The 27213-nt window shown below is 35.7% G+C and overlaps 1 protein-coding gene and 1 long non-coding RNA gene across 2 annotated transcripts in view; one reads left to right on the top strand and one right to left on the bottom strand.

Annotated features, from left to right (window-relative positions):
- The window catches only part of Lmpt (Limpet), a 958773-nt gene that overhangs the window by 349155 nt on the left and 582405 nt on the right, over positions 1–27213 (top strand). The window contains exon 3 of the mRNA XM_067787093.1: positions 7087–7172. Coding sequence (XP_067643194.1) covers positions 7087–7172 — 86 coding nt within the window. The remainder of the gene's footprint in view (positions 1–7086; positions 7173–27213) is intronic.
- LOC137251988 (uncharacterized) overlaps positions 1–27213 on the bottom strand; it is a 199931-nt gene that overhangs the window by 7953 nt on the left and 164765 nt on the right. The window lies entirely within an intron of this gene.

The raw sequence follows: 27213 nt of genomic DNA, 5'->3' as shown, positions 1-27213 counted from the left end.
ATTTGCCCCTTACTAATCTTAGCATATTTTTCGCCACATGTACATGTCTTTTAGTTACTTACTATTATCTATGTATATAATACATTTGATCATAGAATACTAGTCGCATATAACCACTAACATGACGTTGCAGTTGTCAGCTGGAAAAATGCCAAATATATGATGTATGAATTCATAATCAAGGGCGCGCTTATCTCTCAGCAATATTTGTTGTATTAAGTAGCAAAAAGCTAGATATTAGTATATGGCTTACTTATGTACTGTGTGGATATCATGCTACTACGGTTTTCTAAAAATAATATTGGTATGACATAAGGTCAATGGACATAAGGACATAAGGTCAATTGACCTGTTATCAGTCAAATATACGTAAGTGGAATTAACTTGATGAGCTATTCAAATGGACATAATGTCCTCTTATTTCAAAAATTTCATTAGAGAAACAGTTTTTAATGCGATGCCATAAAATCAGTATATAGGAAAAAGCGTCGCATGCGAAAATGTTAAACTTCAAATTGAGTAAGTTATTCTCATTTCAAAGCAATCCACTACAGAACACTCTTTAATATGATTTACCACTTCAATAAAACTGGAATAAATGAAAAAAATCTTCGAAGAAGAAACTTCCGAGTTGTTACCATATTAATACGTGCAAGAAAAAAATCATCTTAAGGCCACTAGAAAAAATTCGTTTTGACTTAATGATCATTTCAGAAAAGCAGAATAGCCATAGTGTCAATCTGTTTGGCAAAATTCGAGGTTGTCATCATTTCATGTGGCCAGAACGTCAATTCAATGGGTTATAAGGTCAGTTGACGTTATGTTTGTTGATTTAATGTCACCTCACCAAAATTACCCACAAAAAATTTCTGCCATCAACTCAAACTTCCCAAAAAATTTGGCTGGTTTTGGCGTAGTGGCGACTACCATGATTTTTGCACCAGGAAGGACACCCCGGAAAGCTAACTCAAAGTATAGGTGCTGACCCGATTTCTCACAATACAGTGAGATTAGTGTATTTTTCCCCCAGCGGGTTAGGGCGTTAGAACAAATCCGCGGTAGGTATGCCTGTCGTAAGGAGCGAATAAAATACCAAATAGATTCAAGGGGTTGTGTAGCGCAATACATAGCTTCTCCAAACCCAATTATCAACCTCACCTATGCGTGGCGAATCCGGTTTCATTAACAGCCGAGGCTCTGGCGACCGCGCGCCTCACGAATCAAGGGGGTGAGAGGGTGGGATGGCCTAGAAGGTCGCATGTGGTCATTACAAATAGTTCCCGAGATAGTCGGGCTTGGTACCGGAATGTACCGGATCTGCATCCGTCAAAGGACAATCAACATCGATAACGCTCCCCAAAGCCTTCGGCGAGTGTCCTTATCTCTACAACAACAACAACAACATGAGTGTATTTTATATTCTAAAGAGCGAATGCGTCTTACCTCGAAGGGCGGGCCGGGACCTCCTTTATGCCGACTCCGAATTGCGACTGCAAGCATGTAGATTTTCGCTGAGAAGCTTTTCAGTGGAAAAATACACTCGGATTGTTTGCCAAATAACTGCAACCCTGTTAGAAAAATTTGTTTATAATTGAAAAACTGTTTTCTAAATTTTTGATGTTGCTTTTCCGGGATTTTACAGAGCACCTTCGGTAGTCTGTGCGTAGCACACTATTACCACACCACTGCGGCTCTATCTCTTTCACTCTCTAGGCTCTAACTTATCTTAATATTCTGATCAGAAGGAAATTAACCTTGCTTAACGCAAATACCAAACAAGTTATAGCCACCACGTTACTCTTGCCTCTCTTGTCAGGACCAATCAGATACTAGCATGTATCAGTCGAGAAATCCTTTCCAGATCACATGTATTTACACAAGTTTCGGTTCCTCTAATCGCTAAGAGTCCTATCTCATCATCTTGGAAAAAGTGGAAGCGACGATGGTCTTGTCGACCTTGCAAAGCTTAAAAAGACGCAAGAAAACTCGCAGGAAAACAGGCTACGTAAGGTCTACTCTTTCCAGGCTGCACCACTTATACACTAAAAGCTGGCAACTTTCGGTAACTACCACGCCGTGTGGCAGCTAATCACCCCTTGTTGTTGTAGTTGCTGTCCTTTGTCAGGTATGAAACTGGTACGCTCTGGTATGAGCACCATCTGATACTAAGCCGACTCTCTAATGGACTTTTTTTACAACTCGAACCTTCAGTTCAGTGTATTGTAGGCGTCTCTCACCACCGGCATGATAATTGTGTCAATATTCTAAGCCTTCTCATCAAATTATTTGACACATTTAATTCCACAACAACCTGCAGAACTATGAATATCATGTGAATGTCTACGATGCATGCCTAATACTTAGCTACATACCAAAATAATTAGAGCATAGCGGTGAACACCGCAGCTGTAGAGGGCACTGATTTCGATATATACCATAGATATATACCATAGATCTTAGAGCAAGCTGAAAAAATCTGCAATTTCTAGGTGTGCTCTGTTGATCGCATTGAGTCTCTCTCACAGTGTCCTCAAAATCAGTCTTCCGTAGGACGATAAACAAAAGAAAAATTTTGAATTGGGAAATCGGACTAAACGCTGGGCAAATGAGAAATCCTTTGAAATAAGAACAATTATTCAATTTAAGGTCAAACCCGTTCTGTGAAAGTTTTTTGCTTTTGTGCTGATCCTGAATTGCTGATATAGCCTTTTTCCAAAAATGTACATAAGGTCAAACGGAAATTTTCTAAAGGGCCATAGAATGAAATTATGAAGGGTCATAAAGTGAATTGACCTTACGGCCATTTGAAGTGGCTATAAGGCCAATTGATTTAATGGCCACTCAAAGTGGTCATAACGCCAATTGACCTTATGTCACTCCGACAAGAGAGGCAATCATGAGCACTCGCTTCGCAAGTGCCCTACTGTGACCAGCACATGTATGGAAAATAACAGCTAACATTTTTAACGAATGAGGCTTGTACATAATCTACAAATAAAAATTTGGAACACAATTAAAATAATTTTCTACAATTTTTACAAAAATTGTTTATATGGACTGGCAGACGACAATATGACCATTATAAACAGCATGCAACGAACAAGTTTTATTTTAGACCATTTTCCGTTTCACATAAATAAAAAAAAAATATATATATGAGGATAAAAGCAGCCAAATGACAATGATTATATAATACTATATTCATATGACATCGTTCACTTTTTCACAAATGAATGCATTTGGCGGGAAAGATAGTCACTTAGTCGGATATGACGACAGGGCACAGGATGTGACAGCTGGAAAATGTGGGAATTTATCTGTTGGCAACAATAAGTAGTACGAATAGCTATACGTGTGTGTATGTGTGAAAAAGTAGTAATTTTTTTTCGGATGTATGTAATATTCTTGTTGCTTGTTGTTACTGCTGTTTTTGGCTTTGTTGGCATGTGATGCTCAGCCAGATTGTCTCTCTACAACATGCATACGTCACATGTGGTATTACTTCGTTATGCAAGATTACAGTAGGCATTTTCTGAAGGCCAGTCATTCATGTATTTCAGTGGTTAATTGTGTAAAATTACCATAAATTGGTATAGTAAAAAAAAGTCGCTTTGCAATAACTTAATCCTTTTATGTTGTATAATAATGCACGGAAAAATTGGGTTCATTATTTTAATTGCTTATATCTGTCGTAAATATTTTTTATTATTAAATTATTGCATATGCAGTACTTTTGTAGTTGTTGTCAATGTGGTAAAGGCCTTTTACAAAATTTCAAGCAATTTAAAGCCTAGTAGGAGATCCGTTTGCGAATCGACCATATTCTATGTAATTCGCAAATGCTTTTACAATACGTTTTTCGAGCTGTTTTATGCATCAAACCCAAATCAAATGTTTCTCAAACATTTCTCAAACCTTTATCAAAAGTTGCTTAAGCTACACAAAACATTAAGCTAAACTAACAAGTTTAAAGTGTTTGAGACAAATTTTAGTCTCAAATAATAAATCAACCAAAAACACTTGATTATCAATGTCTTTGTGTGACTTAATTTCAACTCTGAATGAAAGACCTAAGCCCATATAGTGATATCTTAAAAATCCACATGCATTCTATTTTAAACTCATTTTATTTTACAGTAATTTGCCAGAGTGATTTTAAAATATGCCGAAAAAACCCAATAAAATATGTTGTTACGATACGAAAGGGAATTTTGGTCCATTTTTAGGCAACAAACAGCATAGTCAGCAGGATGACTAGTATGCAGAGGTCTGCCGCAGTGCTCAACCTTCTCCCAATAGACCTGTGTGGTAAGCTTCAGCCGAATTGTAGTGCGATTAGACTGGACGCAGTCCTGTCCTAGGAAAACATCAGATTTGACCACACCACTATTCTGATCACCTCTCGGTAAATTTTCATCAACTGGATAATACTAATCTGCGATAATTCCGCCAGACAAACAATTCTCTATAAGAATCACAGAGCGACACGAATGGGATTATACCTCCACTCCATAACCATAATTCACAGCAGCCCTCACGTAAGATTCAAATTTAATGGCAATGTAAGCAGTGTTATTTACTCAAAAGATCTTTCGCTTTCCTTAAGTATTAGGCTGCCAACGCCATGCAGCGTTTTTCAGACAGAACTAATAGCCAATAAAGAGTCTGCCTGATAGCTATTATCTGCAAATTTAAGATTAAATTTACTCCAGGTCCACTTCCTCAAGAATAGTGCTCAATTGTAGACAGTCGCTAAACGAACTAACCTCTCTGTGCATCACGATGGTGATGTGGGTTCCAGGTCACAGTGGTATATCTGGGAACTGTGTTGCTGATGAACTAGCGAGGAAAACCTCTAAACTGGCCGCGATAATTCAGTTGGGTTACATGGCCTCTCCTCTTGTCACGTGCAAACATTTCCTCATGTCTGTATTTACCGAGAAAACGAATGTCATATGGGCACTGGGAGTCGCATTTGAAATTTCTCGACAAACTTTGATTCGCATAAATAAGAGCCGAACGAGGTTCCTTATCAAATTCAAAGGTCTCTCTTTGGGTCCATTGATCTGGATAATAATCTGGCACTGTCTGATAGGAGTACACGTCGAACGCATGGGAATCGCAATCTGTGAATTTTGTCGTATCCGTAAGAATGGAAAAGATATAGAAAGTGTTGAACGTTTCCTCTCAGATGCTCGGCTCTAGCCTGGGCATGGAATGTCTAAACAAGCACTTTATCGGGTCCTTGCAAGAGCTTAGCTCTGCTGCAACCGAATGCATCACATATTCATGAGTATAAGCTCATTCAGTAGCATCACCCTGGGCCAGCTGGCCTAAGTAACTATAACCTAACCTAATCTAGGCAATTATATTTAAATATTCTAGAAAATACTCCTTGTACAAAGGACGTGAAATAAATTAAGAAAACTTCCCCTTATAAGCAACATAACCTCAAATAAAGCCTGGAAAAATGTTTCTGTTTTGTTTTGGTTTCAAAATAGTTTCTGGCTTCAATTGTTCTTTCGGCCCCGGTGGCGGGTTCGCTTTAGTTTGTGTGCAGGTTCTGTTTCCTGTTGTGGGGATATTTCCAAAAGTTTCAATTCCGATTGCTGTTTCTGCCCCTGGTTAGGTTTGGATTCGGGTTCAAGTTTCCCTTTTTGCTCTTCGCTATTATTCTAGTTTTGGTTACGTTTCCCATTTTCGGTTCCAATTCCTGCACATTTTTTGAGGTTGGTTTTGTTTTTTTTTGGCTCCCGTCATTAGAGCGACGGCTGATGAGTCTAAGTTGGTAAATCGGTACAACTCCGATAACCAGCTGATAAGAATTCGATAAGTTTTCGATAAGATTTTGATATCTTTTTGATAAAAACCAATAACAAGCCGATAACAAATCTATAACTTTTTGATAACATATCGAACAATTTTCAATAGGAAATCGATAACTCGGAGAAAATAAACCGATAACTTTCTGCTAACACATCGATAACTTTTCAATACATATTCAATATTTTGTTAACAACATATCTTTAACTTTTCGATAATCAATTTTTTATTTTCCTATAGTATATCGGCAAAGTTTCGACTAAAAATCGATAACAGGCCGATGGTAAATCAAAAAGTTTTGGATAAAATATCGATATTTTTTCAATAAATAACCCATAACTTTGCAATAATAAATCTATAAATTTTGATAACAAATCCTTTACTCGATAAAAAATCTATAACGATAGTTATCGATAGAAAATTTATAACACTGCCATAACATATATATGGCTCGTTGTTGTTGTTTTTGTTGTAGCAGTGCTTTTAACCTGTTACAGTTATCAAGCTTGAAGTTCAGCTAGAGTGAGATCTCTTTCCTCTTCTGCCAGTTCAGGGCATTTAATTTCAATAACTTGGTTCGCCGGGCAATTCCGTGCATAGAGTTGCGACGCCTTTTTGTGGATATCACTGAGGACATATTTGTGTTCTTCTTCTACATACGGCTGAGGTATCAAATGCCGTATTTCCTCATAATGCTTGCGGAAATAACTTCTTAAATCCCTGTGAAGCGGTGCCTTTTCAGTCAGATGTCTATTGTTATATCCTATGGTTCGTCTGTACCGACAACATATCATAAAAAGCCGATAGCTCGATTATAAGAAATGGATAGCACGCCCATAACCCTTCGGTCGTAACCACTTCGGCAACAAAAGATATCACGCTGTTCGGTATAGGTTCTGGCTTTCATTTTGACTCAAATGATTTCCTTTCTCTTCCCTTCCCTTCCTTTCCTTTCCTTTCGTTTCCTTTCCTTTTATTTCCTTTCCTTTCCTCTCCTTTCCTTTCCCTTCTTATTCTTTCTCTTCCTTTCCTTTCCTGTCTGATTTCTCTCATATCAACTCTAGCACCTATAATGTTCCAAAAATCACCCAAATTTAGACTTCTTTACTTGTTGTAGAACTTATTTCCTATTACAACTATCTATTCCTTTACAACAACTAACTTCTCTTGCTGTATATTTCATTCAAAAAAAGTATTTAAAATCATTTTTGAATAGTCAAGAACATACTTAGTAGTTTTTAATTTATTTTATCTTCTTTTCAGGGAGTTGTTATAAGAGAAGTGGACGATGGTGTACGTTGTGAACAATGCAAAACAAATTGTCCAGGGTTTGCAGCGCATGATTGGCGGTAAGTGAGCTTGAAAGTAATATGCATTACAAATCTATTACAGGTACATTTATGATATACATACGTATATGCAAATATATTGAATATAAACATTACTACTGGTATTAATAGACAAAGTGACTTTTATTTATGGCAACAAAACTATAACAGAATTATTCATACCCACATTGTTATTGTATTTACTTTAGCCGTTTACTCATCTACATAGATATATCGTTTGTGTTTGTAAGCGAATATAAGCTAACTTACCCTGTAGCCAAAAGCCAAAGTACCCAGCAAACATTCTCGTTAATTGACTACGAGTTTTGTGGGGTTAATACAAGTTCAATTTTTTAGTTAAATTCAGTTAACAAGGCTACCCTTCAAAAAACGCGAGTACTCCATAAATAGTGTAAGGAATACTCCTTTAGGAGTATAGGAGTGTTCCAAAACAAATCTGTATTCATACAAAAAATGTGCTCCAATTAACGTTGCGATGTTCTAGGAGAGGAGTAGGTGATACCACTCTCGCTTTGTTTGTGAGTATTCCATAGAGTACATACGTGAGAGTACTTTCCAAAGTACTTTCACTGTAGTACTCCATGGAGCACCCACAGAGGATCATATGCCAAAGTACTAAAGAGGAATTGTGTCGCAAAGAATTATCGAAGTGAATTAAATTTAAAATGAAAGTAAATGAAGAGGGGCAATACAACTTTTATATTTTATACTACGAATATTCTTGTGTTATTTAGCATTTGCGCGAATAAATAAACTAATATTTCTCTATAATATAGTATGTATACATAAAAGCAGTGCGCGGTTGCATTTTATCAGAGTTAGTTATTTGCACGCAATATTTTACCTTTGGCAACTCTGTTCGATTGTCATCGTGTCGTGATCACGGTCGTTATAAAACGAGCAATGATCGGCTGATGGTGGTCCGCAAACGCATTGCAAAGGAGTATTGTTAGAGTACTCCAACATGAAGAAAATGGAACACGTAATCCAATAAGTTTTGCAGGGTAGATGTCGTAGAAATCAATGGGCACATAAATACAAACACGAACACATAGCCACCTAATCCCTACTTCTGCAGATTGAAGAAGCCAATAAAAATGTCAATCCTTCTAAATCAATATTGCTAAAATACCTTGGGCGTAAGGGCATCAGCTACCTAAAGCATGTTTTTTACTTGTCGTTTTAGCCTTTTTCATTCTCTAACACTGGAAAATGGTAAGGATAATTCCACTATCAAAGCCTAGAAAAACAGCTCACGATGTTGAGTGGTATCTAGCGATATCATTTTTTTAGCCAGTACCTAAAATGATGGAAACAATTCTGCTTCCCCCGTTTATACGCAAGCCTCCGGCTAGTCATCCATAAGCATGGCTTCCCTAAAATGCGTATCACTACAACTGGGCTCATCGCCATAAACACCCACATAAATTTTGGACTGTACCACCCAAAACTCCATCATAGGACGGTGCTCGTAGCACTAGACCTGTCAAACGCTTTTGACACAGTCAACCACTGCACACTACTCCAAGACATAGAAGGTTCCACCCTTCCCCATGGTGTAAAAAGATGGCCTGCACGGTAATGACAACAAGCCCAAATAAGTTTTCAAAATAAATAGCTATCTACCCAGTCCTTCTGTTTTTTCACTTCGTGCAATCTGACACTAGAGCCGACTAAGTTCACGCCCCTCTATTTCAGAAGTGGAAGAACCAGGTGACGCAAGTATTGGACTCACACGTCAATGGGGTTAAGCTATCGACTGTCAGTAACTCAAAAATCTTAGGTGCAACGCTCGCCAAGGAATGGCTGCGAACTTGGGGCTGGAGATGGCTAGGAATAAGACAGAAGTAGTTTTGGTGAGCTCATAGCGGACTGTGAATGAGTTAGTTCTAACCATAGGATATTATCAAATAAATTCAAAGCCCTTCTTGAAATATTTGGGAGTAAACATTGACTCAAAACTAACTTTTAAGGAGCACTCCAGGGTGGTGGGAGAGAATGTTTCTAGAGTTAGTGCAGCCCTAACGCGAATAATGACTAACATAGGAGGCCCAGGCGAAACTACCAGCAGCCTAACTTATTACTCCTATAAGAATAAGAACGGTGCCGACGACGCGATCTTTGTTTTATCTAGGAAAATGCTAGTAGATCTACTTTCACGTGAAATGGCCAAGAAAAGCGCAAGGTCGCAAACTACAGATATGTGGCAAGAACGGTGGGAAGAATCGAGGGAAGGTCGCTTCGTGCTAGCTCGGAATATAGCAGAATGGTACCAGCGGAAGCAGGGCGAATATTGAGTGGGCACGGCAATTTCAAGGAGTATCTATATAAGCGTAGTATAGAGTAGGTTCATTTCTGTACACTTTGTCCCATCGAATTGGAAAATGCAGAATACGTAATCCTTCATTGCCCTCCTTTTCACGCGAAAGAATCTCTGTACACAGAGCTTTTGGAGAGTAGCCTTCCATTAAGAGTTTAGTTCTCCCAATGTGCATAGAAATACATTGTTGGACTATTGTGAGTAAAATGGCGTTTCTAGTGATGACACGATTGATGAATGCCAAAAGCGAGCACAGCGAAATGCGCATACGAAGCAGTGACGACTAAATCGCGTTTCCCCCCGTAACGGTATGCCTTATGGCGGTACTGCGGGGCTAGGCTACGTGAACATGTTTAGCCTGGTTTTATTTAGCAACTTCAGGGCAGTGCGCTGCCCCAATGTCAGAAAAATAGGTTTAACGGTAAACAACGCTTTTACCTTTAAGGCACATACCCCCGAATTTGCATCTAAATTACAAAGCCGGATTAAAATCTATGAGATGCTTGCCGGAAGCACAAACCAAAAACACCCACTGAAAATGGCTGCAGGCGTACCAAAATAATGCACACCACGGGATGCATTCTTGTGACCCCTGAACACCACTTATATAGTGAGGCAAAAGAGCCCTAATTAAAGGAGCATAATAAAACGCAGATCAGACAGTTTTTGCTGAATTGGTATGAACGATGAATAACTAGTATGGCATCTATTATAATGCTGGCCCAGAGGCCGACTAGTATCTGTCACGATTTTGATGTATATAATGACTAGTTTGTCAACAGTTATTATTCTTATGCAGAGACGGGCAATTGATATTTCGTAGGACATCGCCGTGTTAAAAATACCAGTTGCTTATATAAAAAAAAGAGAGAACTCAAACTTGTTGGGATTTTTGGGGAACTAGTATTCTTCAAGTATACGACTAGTTGGTGTGACTGCAGGGTACATACACATATACAAAGTAATGTTTGTAGTGGTGCTTGTTTCACCGACATTTTGCATAAACATCCCAATGAACATTTTGTCAATTCTCAGTTTGAGATACATTTGATTTCAAATAACCCTTGATAGCATTCTCAAGCTGAAAGGCACATTTTTAATATTGTAACGAATTTATTTGCAAATCCTCTTATTTGCAATCCTCTGCTAAGTTCGAATCACTAAACTGTTGAATAAATAACTCCAATATTGAATAATGGAAAAATGGCCTTTATTAAAGTACTTCACAATAACACTTATACTTTGCTACTCGCTGGCTTAATAACCAAACTGATTGATAACTCAAATTAAACTCTACTATTGGACGCCAGATCGCGTGCTTAATCAATAACTCATTGATTGCTCAACTCAAACTGAATTACTTCTTACTCGCCTGCCCCGCTTTTATAGTTTACGCTGCATACTTCTAGGCTCTTCCATTTCCAGAACTTACCAACTATATTCGTGTGTGTATAGTTCTCATATAGTTCCTACTTGTTTACAATTGTCTATTTTTTTAGCGCTTCTCAGATGTACATATGTGAGTTTGTAGTTTACAGTCTCCCGCACACACATAAGCGTATAAGTAAATTCCTCTGTGTGTGACATCTCATCTCTCGCTGCCTTGTATGTAAATGTAGCTCGTCGGAATGTGTACATATGTGTAGACGCAATTATTGATTCGTTTATGTAGATACATAATGATTGAATTATTGATGTGAATTCACGTGACTGCTTAGCATCGGCCTGGAGATGGCAGCACTCCTTAGTTTTGCTAATATTCGTAACAATATGTTATTTTTCTTTATTTTCAAATTGAGAATTTTTAGATTCTCAACTTTTTCTCAAACGAGAATAAAGCGGAACGAAATGGAATCCACTGTTGTGCCACTTTCGGTAAGCAAATTTATTATTTGCCTCACTTCACTTTTAACTCGTTTAGATTTATGCATAATGTAGTAAAATATCACTTAATATTATTAAAATGTATAAATAAAAAAAAATAATAAAATAAATGTATGGCGCGATAACCTCCGAAGAGATCTAAGGCCGAGCTTCTCTTCCAATTTGCGCCGTGCTCCTCGTGATTTTCGCTATAAATTGGCCGGACGGGACCTACATGTTTTTTGCCGACTCCGAACGGCATCTGCAAGGCAGATGAGTTTTCACTGAGAGCTTTTCATGGCACAAATATACTCGGAGCGCTTGCCAAACACTGCCGAGGGGCGACCCCCCTTTGAAAAATTTTCTTCTAATTGAAAAACCTTATTTCTAAAATATTGATGTTGCTTTGCCCGGGGTTCGAACCCAGGGCATACGGTGTGGTAGGCGGAGCACGCTACCATCACACTACGGTGGCCGCCAGCTAAAGTGTGCAAATTAGAGATCGACGAATTATTAACGGCGCTATCGATGACACTATCGATAGCATTGATGTAAAATAAGCATGCTGTACTATGTTTTATTTCATTTTTGGGTTTTATGAACACTTATAATGTACTTTAAAATTTAGACACATTGGCGCAAAAAGTACTCACATTATTATTAACGAAAATATTCCATGATATCGATGGTTTTCAACCAGAATGGAACGAAAAGCAAGTATATCTCAAACCATTCTCAAGTAGAAGAACAACGCTTGAGAAAAAGTTGAGAGAATATTTAGATTCAAATGATTAATAATGATGAATATCAAACTGAGAATTCATGTTTTCTCAAACATTTGAGAGAAACAAATTTTCAAGTATGTCTCAAATTATTCTCAAGTTGAAGATCGACGTTTGAGAAAAAGTCGAGATAATATTTTGTTTCAAAGGATAAATGAGAATCAATGTTTTTCTAAAGCATTTCAGATTTCTGTTTTCAGTGTTTGTTGGGACAGCTTTTCTTCTAATTATACTCAGTTGAGCAGAGCTCACAGAGTATATTAAGTTTGATTGGATAACGGTTGGTTGTACATATATAAAGGAATCGAGATAGATATAGACTTCCATATATCAAAATAATCAGGATCCAAAAAAAATTTGATTGAGCCATGTCCGTCCGTCCGTCCGTTAACACGATAACTTGAGTAAATTTTGAGGTATCTTGATGAAATTTGGTATGTAGGTTCCTGAGCCCTCATCTCAGATCGCTATTTAAAATGAACGATATCGGAGTATAACCACGCCCACTTTTTCGATATCGAAAATTTTGAAAAACCGAAAAAGTGCGATAATTCATTACCAAAGACAGATAAAGCGATGAAACCTGGTGGATGAGTTGAATTTATGATACAAAATAGAAAATTAGTAAAATTTTGGACAATGGGCGTGGCACCGCCCACTTTTAAAAGAAGGTAATTTAAAACTTTTGCAAGCTATAATTTGTCAGTCGTTGAAGATATCATGATGAAATTTGGCAGGGACGTTACCCCTATTACTATATGTACGCCTAATAAAAATTAGCAAAATCGGAGAAGGACCACGCCCACTTAAAAAAAAAAATTTTTTTAAAGAAAAATTTTAACAAAAAATTTAATATCTTTACAGTATATAAGTAAATTATGTCAACATTCAACTTCAGTAATGATATGGTGCAACAAAATACAAAAATAAAAGAAAATTTCAAAATGGGCGTGGCTCCGCCCTTTTTCATTTAATTTGTCTAGGATGCTTTTAATGCCATAAGTCGAACAAAAATTAACCAATCCTTGTGAAATTCGGTAGAGGCTTAGCTCCTAGGACGATAACTGTTTTCTGTGAAAAAGGGCGAAATCGGTTGAAGCCACGCCCAGTTTTTATACACAGCCGATCGTCTGTCCTTCCGCTTGGCCGTTAACATGATAACTTGAGCAAAAATCGATATATCTTTACTAAACTCGGTTCACGTACTTATCTGAACTCACTTTGTATTGGTGTAAAAAATGGCCGAAATCCGACTATGACCACGCCCACTTTTTCTATATCGAAAATTACGAAAAATGAAAAAAATGCCATAATTATATACCAAATACAAAAAAAGCAATGAAACATGGTAATTTTATTGGTCTATTGACGCAAAATGTAACTTTAGAAAAAAACTTGGTAAAATGGGTGTGACACCTACCATATTAAGTAGAAGAAAATGAAAAAGTTTTGCAGGGCGAAATCAAAAGCCCTTGGAATCTTGGAAGGAATACTGTTCGTGGTATTACATATATAAATAAATTAGCGGTACCCGACAGATGATGTTCTGGATCACCCTGGTCCACATTTTGGTCGATATCTCGAAAACGCCTTCACATATACAACTAAGGGCCACTCCCTTTTAAAACCCTCATTAATACCTTTAATTTGATACCCATATCGTACAAACACATTCTAGAGTCACCCCTGGTCCACCTTTATGGCGATATTTCGACACGGCGTACACCTATAGAACTAAGGCCCACTCCTTTTTAAAATATTCATTAACACCTTTCATTTGATACCCATATCGTACAAATAAATTCTAGGGTCACCCCTGGTCCACCTTTATGGCGATATCTCGAAACGGCGCCCACCTATGGAACTAAGGATTACTCGCTTTTAAAATACTCATTAACACCTTTCATTTGATACCCATATCGCACAATCGCATTCTAGAGTCACCCCTGGTCCACCTTTATGGCGATATCTCAAAACTTTATAAAATGGTTGTGACACCTACCATATTAAGTAGAAGAAAATGAAAAAATTCTGCAGGGCGAAATAAAAAACCCTTAAAATCTTGGCAGGTATTACATATATAAATAAATTAGCGGTATCCAACAGATGATGTTCTGGGTCACCCTGGTCCACATTTTGGTCGATATCTGGAAAACGCCTTCACATATACAACTACCACCAGTCCCTTTTAAAACTCTCATTAATACCTTTAATTTGATACCCATATCGTACAAACACATTCTAGAGTCACCCCTGGTCCACCTTTATGGCGATATTTCGACACGGCGTACACCTATAGAACTAAGGCCCACTCCTTTTTAAAATACTCATTAACACCTTTCTTTTGATACCCATATTGTACAAACAAATTCTAGGGTCACCCCTGGTACACCTTTATGGCGATATCTCGAAACGGCGTCCACCTATGGAACTAAGGATTACTCGCTTTTAAAATACTCATTAGCACCTTTCATTTGATCCCCATATCGTACAAACGCATTCTAGAGTCACCCCTGGTTCACCTTTATGGTGATATCTCGAAAAGGCGACCACCTATACAACAACCACCACCCCCTTTTAAAACCCTCATTAATACCTTTAATTTGATACCCATATCGTACAAACACATTCTAGAGTCACCCCTGGTCCACCTTTATGGCGATATTTCGACACGGCGTCCACCTATAGAACTAAGGCCCACTCCTTTTTAAAATACTCATTAACACCTTTCGTTTGATGCCCATATTGTACAAACAAATTCTAGGGTCACCCCTGGTACACCTTTATGGCGATATCTCGAAACGGCGTCCACCTATGGAACTAAGGATTACTCCCTTTTAAAATACTCATTAACGCCTTCCATTTGATACCCATATCGTACAAACTCATTCTAGAGTCACCCCTGGTCCACCTTTATGGCGGTATCTCGAAAAGGCGACCACCTATACAACTACCCCCACTCCCTTTTAAAACCCTCCTTAATACCTTTAATTTGATACCCATATCGTGCAAACAAATTCTAGGGTCACACCTGGTCCACCTTTATGGCGATATCTCGAAACGGAGTCCACCTGTGGAACTAAACATCACTCCCTTTTAAAATACTCATTAACACCTTTCTTTTGATACGTATATTGTACAAACAAATTCTAGGGTCACCCCTGGTCCACCTTTATGGCGATATCTCGAAACGGCGTCCACCTATGGAACTAAGGATTACTCCCTTTTAAAATACTCATTAACACCTTTCTTTTGATACGCATATTGTACAAACAAATCCTAGGGTCACCCCTGGTCCACCTTTATGGCGATATCTCGAAACGGCGTCCACTTATGGAACTAAGGATTACTCCCTTTTAAAATACTCATTAACGCCTTCCATTTGATACCCATATCGTAAAAACGCATTCTAGAGTCAACCCTGATCCACCTTTATGGCGATATCCCTAAATGGCGTCCACCTATAGAACTATGGCCCACTCCTTCATAAAATACTCCGTAATGCCTTTCATTTGATACACATGTCATACAAACACATTCCACGGTTTCCCTCGGTTCATTTTCCTACATGGTTATTTTCCCTTATGTTGTCACCATAGCTCTCAACTGAGTATGTAATGTTCGGTTACACCCGAACTTAACCTTCCTTACTTGTTTAATTTATACCAGCACTCAGTTGAAGTGCATAATTAAATCTTTTGACTTTATGAGTTGTTTTTACTTCCATTTTCATTTTCTGTCTATCAATTTTTTCTTTTAACACTGAAAAAGGCATATTGTAAATGTTTATGTTTTGGAAAAAATATTGCTATTTTAGCAACAGCTGTTGAGATCAAATTTGAATGTTTGCGAGATGTTAAAATATAAATTAATTTTTAATGCCGAATGAAAGTGATTTAAGTACGCTTAAAGTGCTGTCATGAAATGAGTGTAGGTGGAATATTTTGTTAGATATTAAAATTTGTGGCAAAAACTTCAGGATTGCAGACCGCCATTTACAAGCTTATAAATTTTAATTTAAAGCGCTTTATGGTCATGCTGTCAAATATTTCTAAGAAATGTTGGTGTTTAAACCAGATTAAGTGCTTTTAATTATACTTTTCATTGTTTCTTCGAGCTGAACTTCTTTACTTGACCCTTTTCAATAAAGGGCCCATTACTGATACTTAGCATAGAGTTGACTCGACTTGGCGTAAACTTAGCAACTTAGCCACGATTATACTCCACTTAGCGCATACAATCTGGCATCATGATCAATAAATGTCAATTTGTATGACAAAATGTCAAAATGAAATGTAAACAAACAAATGGCATATCGAAATGTAAACGTCACTTAGAACTTACATGGAAAATCAAAATTCAACAGACTTCTAAGTCAAATTAAGTGTTGCTAAGTTTTTTGTAATCAGTAACATACAATGTTCATTTAGCAGAACTGTAACTGACATTTCTCAAGTTGGGCCCTTAACTCTGTAATATTTCTTCAAGCGATGTATATATATACCTTGTATATATGTTTTATGTATGTATGGAAGTACTAATCAGGTAAATTGTGCTTAGCTTTGTTTCAACTGAAATGAAGTAGTTCATGAGCCGATTTAGCCATCACTGTAAAGCTTTATGTTAGAGAGCTTTCGCTGCCTTAATTAATAGTTGTCTGTAGTAGCAGTTTTAACAGCTTTGACGGTTAACTTGCACGCATAACATGGTCTATGGTTATTAGCTTATTAGCTACTTCTTTCAAGAAATATAACATTTTTTCTTTAATTTGATTTTTTTGAAATTGTAACTTAAATCTAAAGAATTTTTGAGACATATTCAACAAATTTCGATAATTTCGAATAAAAAAAAAAGGGAAAAATAACTGGAAAAGCAAAAGTGCAGGAAAATAAGAATAACACAGAGCAAATGAAAAAGGGGACAAAAAGAAAAATAAAAATACTTTTACTTATTGTATTACTTTAAAAACAAAACTCAAAAATTGCATATCTTATGTAAATTTTTTTTTTTTAATGAAGTCAACAATTTCATGTTTTGCATAAAAGTGAAAATTTAATTATTACAATAAAGTTAAATATTTTTATATTTTTTAATGTAGCAAATACTTAAATTTAATATTTTTTAATAATATCGTAAAGAATTAGTTTCTCGACCAACAAAAATAATTTAACTTAATATTTATTTCAAATGTTTTTGTCGTTAATATGACATTCAGATCATCTCCATACATTTTTTTTACGGTACGTAAAGTTTTAGCTTCGTAATTGTGGTGAAAAGCTGAGTCTAAAAAGGGCGTAGCCGTGCCCATTTCTTGAAATTTTGAATCGATGTTGTTGGCAACCAAAATGTTAGACCAAGTACAATATTTGAACGTGCTCGCTTCATTAATATCTAATCTACACCATCTTCATATTAAAATGAGAAAACTTCAACTTGAAATAAGAAAACTTCATTTGAAAATCAGAATAGACAAATTAAAATAAGAAAGCTTCAGTTTAATGTGAGAAAATTTTATTTGAAAATCAGAATAGGCAATTTAAAATAAGAAAACTTCAGTTTAAAATGAGACACTTTTATTTGAAGATCAGAATAGTCACTTCAAAATAAGAATGTTTCATTTCAAAATAGGAAAGCTTTATTTGAAAATAAGACTTGAAAACGAGAATACTTCATTTAAAAATAAGAAAATATCATTTCAAAAACAGAAATTTTTATTTGAAAACGAGAATCCACATGAGAAAAAAAAATTTGATTATAACTAATTTCCTACAGGCATATTTTCTAAAGTTACAGCATATGTATGGAAAAAGGATGAGTGTTGAAACGCCCGTGCACAATCACCGCCAGTTATGGTTACTTTAGCTCCGTCCACCAAATTTTCCTAGTACTGCAATGGGAATGGTCATGTGACTCTTAACATATGTTTTTATCTTAGCCCAAATGGTTTCAATAGGGTTGATCATGGGCGAATAAGGGCCAAGGCGTAACACCTGCGATCGTCCACCTGAATGATTACCTACAGCATTCTCTATTGTAGAGTGACATAGAGCATTGTCGCAAATTATAACAAACTCGCGTCTTAGTTGCAGTAAGGTTAATACTATAGTTCTGCTCTAACCACGAAACCATAACATCGACTTGTTCCCGAGAAAGAAGTTTGGGTTTGCAGCCGCCTCTTGTTTTTGAGTTTTTCTTATAAACTTATCTCGAACATTCTTCGGTATCTGAAAAATTGTATGTATATAAATACATATAGGTATACAAAGATTTTAGCTTGTCTGCATTTGACCATACCATCTATTTCCTGGCGACAAATTGGACCCATTTTGTCATCCCTGTTCAATAGAGAACGGATGCAGTGCTCGTGAAATAGGTGCTTACATGGTAGAATACGCGAAATCTCTCTTCTGTCCATTTTTCAACGCAAATAGAAAGGATTGTCATGGAACTGCATTATTACTGCTGCTCTGTTTTACTCGATTAATAATATAATTATCTAATTTTTCGTTGCCTAAGTACTTGATGTCTTTTCATTAAAGAGGTGCTGTTGTGCATAATTGTTTTTATTTAAAACTTAAGCTCATACGATATTATATTTTCATTTTAATACAAAACTTTCTTATTTTTTAATTAAAGTTTCTCAATTTCAAATGTTCTTTTCTCATTTTAAAATGACTATTCCTATATTCAAATGAATATTTCCTATTTTAAAATGAAGGTTTCTTATTTGGAATTGCCTAATCTGATTTTTAATTGAGTTTTACTTATTTTGAATCGAAATTTTCTCATTTTCAAGTAAGCAATCCCATTTTAAAATGGAGAATTCTCGTTTTTAAATGAAGCTTTCTCATTTTAAGTTGAAAAGTCTGATTTTTAATTGAAGGTTTCCCATTTTAATCTGAAAATGTTTTTTAATTTTTCTATAATATAAAAATTATTCTTTACATTACTTTCTACTCCAAATTAAACATTTTTTTTTTAATTATAGAAAACTTAAAATAAAAACAATAACTACCATAAACTTTATTGTTTCGGCCTTGAACTTGAACGAATTTGAATTTTATTTTTTTCTATTTTTTGTTAGAAGAAAGTGGCTTGTTGTCCAGAATTTTTTTTTTTTTTTTTGAGGAATAACAGCAGAAAAAAAATTTAAAAAACACCAAGAAACAAATTTCGGAAATTTTCGTGCAGAATTTTTCGGACGAATTGGCATAGCCTTATAATATAAGTCAACATTTTATTGTTTCTTTGTTTTTTAACGCGTACAATGATAGTCAAGACTTTCTTTCTTTTACTTTTCCTATAAAAGTAAAAATTTTGTAATTTCTGTTACATTTTTACAATAAAAAGTCCAAATATCTTTGTTTTTTTTACAATAAAATTTTAAGTTTTACCGCTTTTTATTTTTATAAAAAGTGCAAACGTTTTTTACTTTTTGTTTTACTTTTACTTACAATAAATGTCAAAGTTATTTTTGCTATTGCAAGAAAAGCTAATTGTTTCTACTTTTAAAAATAAAAGTCAAAGTTAAAACGAATTTTGTAAGATTTCAGAATGAAATTAACTGTTTTGTTACACACTAGCGTAGCCGGCGGACATCCTGCCGGAAAACTGGTTTTATCACATTTAAAAAGTGATCATCTCGTCCCCCTATCACACTCTTTCCCATCCATGTCTACTTTCCTTTCATTCCTCCTACTTATTTCTGTCTGTTATTCCTTTTATCTCCATTTCCTTTTCATTATTATTTCTCTCTCCCACTTACAAACCCATTCGCACTTCCGATCCCACTTCAGCTCCCACACTTACTCCCACAGCCGCTGCCATTTCCACTCCCGCTACCTCTTCACTCCCTAATCTATTTCCACTCCCAAAACCACTCACATTCCCACTCTCACTCATACTCTTACTCCTCCTCCCCCTACTTCTTCGACCTAAATTATCTCTTACATCTCTTATAACAAATATTCGATCTCTGCTGAAATAACTTTGCATCACCGCCCCTTTTTTCCAAAATTTAATTTTGCCAAAAAAATAGCTGGTGAGCACGTGTGTCATACTTTTCAACCTGTCAGAACGTAGCACTCTCACAAACGAGGACGTCCTGTGTGTTCTTATATCTACTCATAAAAGGAACCAGTTTCGTTTTAGCAGGATTAACAGCCAGTCCATACGACCCATCCTACTTAATGGCCGTGTGCTGATGGCCCTGAAAGCAAAGAGCAGGGTATTCAGAAATTTACCCCTTAGCGGATTATAAAGTCACCGGCGTAGGCAAGTAATCTGGCTTTTAGCTCCACCAGAATCTTGTTGACAACCATAATAAAGTGGGGTGCCATGCTCTTGATTATGGCCGCCTCCACACTCCGCTGCCACAGTTTGTTAACGAATTCAACTAAATTATCCTCGACTCTTAAGGTAGCCTGATCTTTTTTGAACTTGCTAAACGCCCCTTTCGATATCTATAAAGTCACCTAGATAAAATTATTTGTACTATAGGTACTCCTTTATTTGTTTTGAAATCGAAAGAAAATCCATTTCCTTTGACCTGCCATCACAATGAACATCCTGGGATGCGACAAAAACTTACGAGGAATCATACATACAGATTAATCAGGCGCTGCAAGGTTTTAGGAGGAACAACGAGTCATGATTGGTTTGAAATTCTTAGATGAGGCGTGGGGGCTTTAACCGGCCTTAGAAATGAAGGAAACATTGAATATGTACTTTGGTTTGATGATTCTACTTCTTATCTCACTCAATAGTTATTGAACTTTTGCCAGCTGATTCTGCTTTTCGTTACCACCTGTTACTGTTTACCAACTTTCAAATGATGATAATATACAAGATTGCCGCCTCAATAGCATCCTAACATTAATTGTAGAGATGGGGGTGGCTGCAGTTATGCAATTCTTTTCCATTATTTCTGCTGCTTCAGCAACAGCTTCTACTTTTACCTGCAAGTCGTTACAGTGATCTGGCTGCTTATAAGTAAGATCTGATTATACACTATGAGCATAGTATATCACACGCTCAACTCTCACATTACACGAGTGTCGTATTTTAATATTACCATCCTCTGGGATCTCAATTGAATCGTTGGAACGTATCAGGTAATTTGTTCATCCAGTCTTAAATTTAGCTATAGGTACACCCAATCTACTACTTATTGTAGCACTATATTATCGGCTTGCAGGATGGTATATACTGGTGTTATCGATGTAGTTTTCAAGGTTCCTCATAAGTGACTTATCTTGTTTGGTTGATTTTCCGACAGGGTGGATAAATGATGTATATTGGAACGATTTTCCGTCATCCCTTGTCAAATTTGGCAATCGCTCCAATATACATCGTTCCTCATAAGCTTCTTTACTAAACAATTTTAACTACATTAATTTTATTTATTTTACGAAATTAGCCTCTCGAATTGATTTTTATACATTTTTGACGTAATGTTTTTAATACTTTTCACTCATTTTTAAACACACGTGTCCAAATATACCTTATTTCAAAACAAACTTCAAATAACCCCAAGAGTATTGTAAATATACATACATACATATCTACATATGTATATTAGCAATCTCCTTGCAAAAACACACCTTTAGTTGGCATTTACGATGACAAAACAGGCGATAAATTTAAATTAGCAAAACGATTTTTAGCCCGATTACGTATACGCCATGTGTGCTCAATTCAGTACTACATAATTGTAACGGTAAAATAGTATTAGGAATAATTGGCGTAATATTCATTTTGGAATTTTAATACGTGGCTGAATGCATACCTTTTTATCTTTGCAAATATGTATGTGTGTGTGGTTAATGTGAGGTGTTTGACTTATTTACTTACATACATGCATACGTTTATACATATATACGAACATTCATGTCAGTTGCAATTTGAAGTACCTAGATTATAAACTCGAAAACGAGAAAGTTGCTAAATTTAGATCAGATTTGAGTTGACTGGTCTGAATAAATATTTTAAACGGAACATATATATTTACATACAAGAGCTTTAAATTAAACATACATGCACAAATAGCTGCGGTCAGATGTATCAAAGGAAATAAATAGCAATCATTCATCACCAATTAAAAATAAATGTTTTCATGTATCAAATTGAACTGAATTTTGAATATTTGACAACTTTGAACTAAAGAATATGACCAAAAGCATTTAAAAAATATTAGCTATGCTAACTAAGCGTTGACATCTTACGATGCCATTTTGCTAGGCATTTCAAGGTCTTGGTGAATCTTTATTGAAGGTGCAAATATATGTGTAAATAAACAAGTAAGGAAGTCTAAGTTGGGGTGAAACCGAACATTACATATCCAGCTGTACACTTTAAATGCTGTTGTTGTTTGTTTTGTGTGCTTAATAGTGTTACAAGGCTGCGCAATAATACATATACATATGGTTCTGTTCTGAACTAATTTTCGTTTAGAAGAAGCAAAAAGGATACCGAGGCTAACACCAATGACCTTGAGCGGGTAATATTGCAGTTTTCCTTCAGATATGGGGATTCCCCTACTGTTTATTTTAAAATAAAGATATAACAGAACAATAAAAATACGATTGGAACAAAACTATCTTTCGCTAAGATCTAACTTATTATTTTTGCCTACGACCCTTTTTAAAGTCATTGATATAAAAAAGAGCGTGGTCCTTAACCAATCTTATCCATTTTTACTAGAAATGTTTCCTGCTTTAAGGAAAATATCTGTACCCAATTTTATTACGATATGTAAATTTTTCTTCGAGTTATGACCCCCGACATACTGAAAATTGCTTAGACAAAAAAGGGGCGGTGCCACATCCATTTTCAAAAATTTTAGTGTTGTTGAATTTAATGTTTTAATTCAATTTAGAAAGTAAAATTCTCTTGATACAAAGCTCTTTTTCTCTAAGACATAGCTTATTATTTTAATCCGCGTCCCTTTTAAAAATCTATTATATAAAAGTGGGCGTGGTCCTTAACCGATTTCGTTAAGTTTTCTTCAAAGCATTGCCTAATTTTGTAACGATAGGTTTAACGATTTTTGATTTATGATTAATAATATTTGTAAAATTGATTTTATCACAAGTGGGCGGTGCCACGCCCATTTTAAAATTTTTATCAAGAGTTTCAATATCAGCCCACACGTCAAATTTCAACATTCTACGTGTATTATTTACTAAATAATCAGGTTTTTTGTGCATCCAAAATGTTATATATGTATATAAAAAGTGGGCGTGGTTATCATCCTATTTCGCTCATTTTCAATAACAATCTATTCCGTCCAGATAAGCGCGTGTACCAAATTTGGTGAAGATATCTCAATATTTACTCAAGTTATCGTGTTAACGGACAGTCGGGCGGGCGGACGGACGGACATGGCTCAATCAAATTTTTTTTTCGATACTGATGATTTTGATATATGGAAGTCTATATATATCTCGATTCCTTTATACCTGTACAACCAACACTTATCCAATCAAAGTTATAATACCCTGTGTAGAAGTACAGCGGGTATAAAAGGGGTATGTTTTCAAAATATTTTTTTTTTTTTTTTTGAATTAGCTAGAGAGAAGTTTAAGAGTAACAGAATAAGCTTCTTTAGAAAAGAGAGAAGTTTAAGAGTAACAGAATAAGCATCTCTAGAAAAACTACCAATAGCGGCGATCATGGTTTCATTGTCGGTTGATTATCAGTAGAAAAACAATCATCAAGTTATCGGTTTGTTTTCGGCTTATTATTAGCGTGTTATCGGCTACATTATTGGTGTCTTGTTGCCTTTTTATCGATGGGCTACAGATGTGTTATCGTTTTTATATTAAAGCTTTCGCGGTATATGCTTTATTAAAAACCAATAAGTCGTCGACTAAAAAATGGTTAGCACGACAATAGCAAATTGGTAGTACTCCGATAAAACTAGATAATTTTACGAAAACAAATCAATAGCTTTTCAAAAACAAACCAATATTACGCCTTTAACATATTGGTCCGATAACAATTTGATACCTTCTCAATATAAAACCGATAAGTTTTTCATAAAATATCGATAAATTTTTGATAAAAATCAAAAAAAAATTTTAAAACAAATCCATGACACACGATTGAAATATTGGTAAAATTTCGATAACAAACAGGTAACTTTTCGATAACGACTCGATAAATTTTCGAAAACAAATCGGTGACACGCTGATAACAAATTGGTAGCACTACGATAACAAATCGAGCATTTTTTGACAACAGCGATAACTTTTTATTAAGAATTTGTTTAATTTTCGATAACAGGCATATAACACGTCAAAAATCGATAACAGCTACCAAATTTATAACACTTTGATGATAAATCGCTAAATAGTTTATACTTCGTCGATAACCAACATATAACAAACCTTTGCTTTCGCTTACCTTACTTTGATTTTATTTCCATTCCATTCCTTTCCTTTTCTTTTTTTCCTTTCCATTCGTTTTCCTTCATTCAGAAGATAGATTCACCATTAAGTATACCGAATTGATTAGGGCGACGAACTGAGTTGATATGGCCATGCCCGTATGTCCGTCCGTCCGTCCGTCTGTCTCTTTGAACGCAAACTAGTCCCTCAAATTTTGAGATATCTCAATGAAATTTGGCACAAGGATGTATTTTTGTATGATATTAGACATTTGTCGGATCCGGTAGGATCGGACCACTAACATATATCTCCCATACAACCGATCGTTCAGATAAGACGATTTTGGTCATTCCTGCCGCAATTTAGAAATTATAAACGTGAAACTCGGTGATATATATTCTAATATATCATAGATGATATCCTGAAAAAATAACTTTCATCGGAGCTATATATAGTTATATCCCATACAACCGATCGTTCAGATAGAAAGATTTCTGGCCATTTCTCCCTTAATTTAGAAAGTATAAACGTGAAACTCGGTGATATATATTTTAATATATAATAGAAAATTTTCTGAAAAAATCACTTTAATCGTAGCTATATATAGTATATATCCCATACAACCGATCGTTCAGATAGAAAGATTTTTGGCCATTTCTCCCTTAATTTCCAATATAAAAATGTTAAACTTGGTGATATATATTCTAATATATCGTAGAAGATTTCCTTTAAAAATCATTTCGATCGAAGCTATATATAAAATATATCCCATACAACCGATCGTTCAGATAAGGGGGTTTTTTGCCATTTTTTTTTATATTTATCTTAAAATCGTTTAGGTATGTACATCTGTTCACTATATATTTCTTATCTTATACAGCGCATTCTTTAGAGATTACGAATGGGATAAGATTATTGTTCAGCCCCATTCATGAAAGGTATGAAGTCTTCGGCACAGCCGAAGACAGTCCCGTCCTTACTTGTTTCTTTTTGTTTCCTTTTCCTTCTACTCCTTCCCTTCCTTCCCTTTCTTTCCTTCCCTTTCCTTTCCTATCCTTTCCTATCTCTTCCTTTCGTCTTCTTTTATTTCATGTCCTTTTGTTTCCACTGCACCTGAACATCTCAACCGGATTTAGATGATTGTAGAGAACTCAAAATTTTCGGTTACTACTGCTGATAACATAGTGAGCTTCCGCTATCCAGAGCTAAATAGCAGGATATCTGATGAAAAATTTCTGTTCGCCAAGGCTCATATTTCGATAGTGATTGGGTGTTTGACTGGGCACTATGCAATGAAAGTTCACACGGTACATCTCAATATACTGAAAACCCCTTCCTACTGCAGCTACATGGAAGATGATGAGGTGGATCCATCCCCCTGCTTTAATGTGCAACTTTTGCTGGAACTAGGCGAAAGTGTTTACGTCTCGATTCACTTGGATCTTCGAAGTATTCAGGTATAGTTAGACCTACATGCTGTCCAAGTAAGCTTTTCCGGGTTGGCTATCAGGCAACCTAATTTAATATAAACTGCAAATGCATAAAGCGGTGGGTGCAATATGTCTCAGCTCGTAGGAGAGTGTTACGACAGTAATCTCAAAAAGTTAGTCTGACCACCTAAAAGTTAGGAGTGTGTTTTCACGATGTGAAAACTTACAGGGCCCTGTCTTTTAGCTTCACACGCATGTAAATTGTGTCACGTCACATGAGCTTCCTACGAACTAGCCAGTTCAACCTAACCCAAGGGGAACAAATAAAATACTCAAATAACAAATGAACTAAAAGATCGATTTGCCAATAAACTAAAATCCTGAATTGCCAACGGAAGCGTAAAAATTTCGAGTTGCCAACCATCCGAAAAATGAAAGACGTGAACGGCTGAAACGCCCAACAATTTGAAAACATAAGAATATGGCAATTCCCCGCCTAGAAATTAAGATTCGCATATCTCTTGTAGAGCGTTTTCGTAGCTCTAACTCCATTAGCGAAACCAAATTCATCTCGGTGTCGAGACCAACCTTCTTGCTTGCTGGGTGCGTCCATAAATTAAATGCACAGTAAACAAATTGCGCTATTAAGATATTATTGAATTGTTCCCAAAAGTCATATAATTCCATTTAATATAAATTCATATGAATGTAATCATGTATTATGACTGCAGCGAGTATTGAAAATTTATATTTATTTTGTGGTTTTTATGGTTTTTGTGGAATTTGTGGGATTTTCATTGCTTATTTGTTTTAAATAATTTAATAGCAATGTGTGGGACAATCCTTGCCTGATTTTGCGTAACTTTTATTAAATATTATAGCTGAATTGTCTATGGTATATATGTACATATCTGTAAACATATCGCATTTATTTAAATTTCCAAAAAAATCCAGCACGGAAATTTATATTTGCGCTTGAAATGAAAAATTCCCACATCCACAAAGAGCGAGATAGTTATTTATTTTATTTAGTTTTCTTAATAAATTTTCAAAAGAAGGAAGCGTTAGTGTTTATTTGAAATGTTAATAGAAATGTTTTTTTCGCGGAAACTGTGGAAGACGTCACAATATTTTAGAGAGTAAAAGTGCATATGTACAAAAAACATATGTGTGTTTGAAGGCGGTGCGTGTCAAAACAAAATACGAATGACAGTCAAATTCCGTCATATAAATTGTTCATTTTTTATTTTCGATAAT

The sequence above is a fragment of the Eurosta solidaginis genome, chromosome 5, assembly GCF_040869045.1.
Source record: "Eurosta solidaginis isolate ZX-2024a chromosome 5, ASM4086904v1, whole genome shotgun sequence".
Lineage (NCBI taxonomy): Eukaryota > Metazoa > Arthropoda > Insecta > Diptera > Tephritidae > Eurosta > Eurosta solidaginis.
The sequence above is the reverse complement of the archived record's forward strand: the minus strand, read 5'-3'. Positions and strand labels throughout refer to the sequence as shown.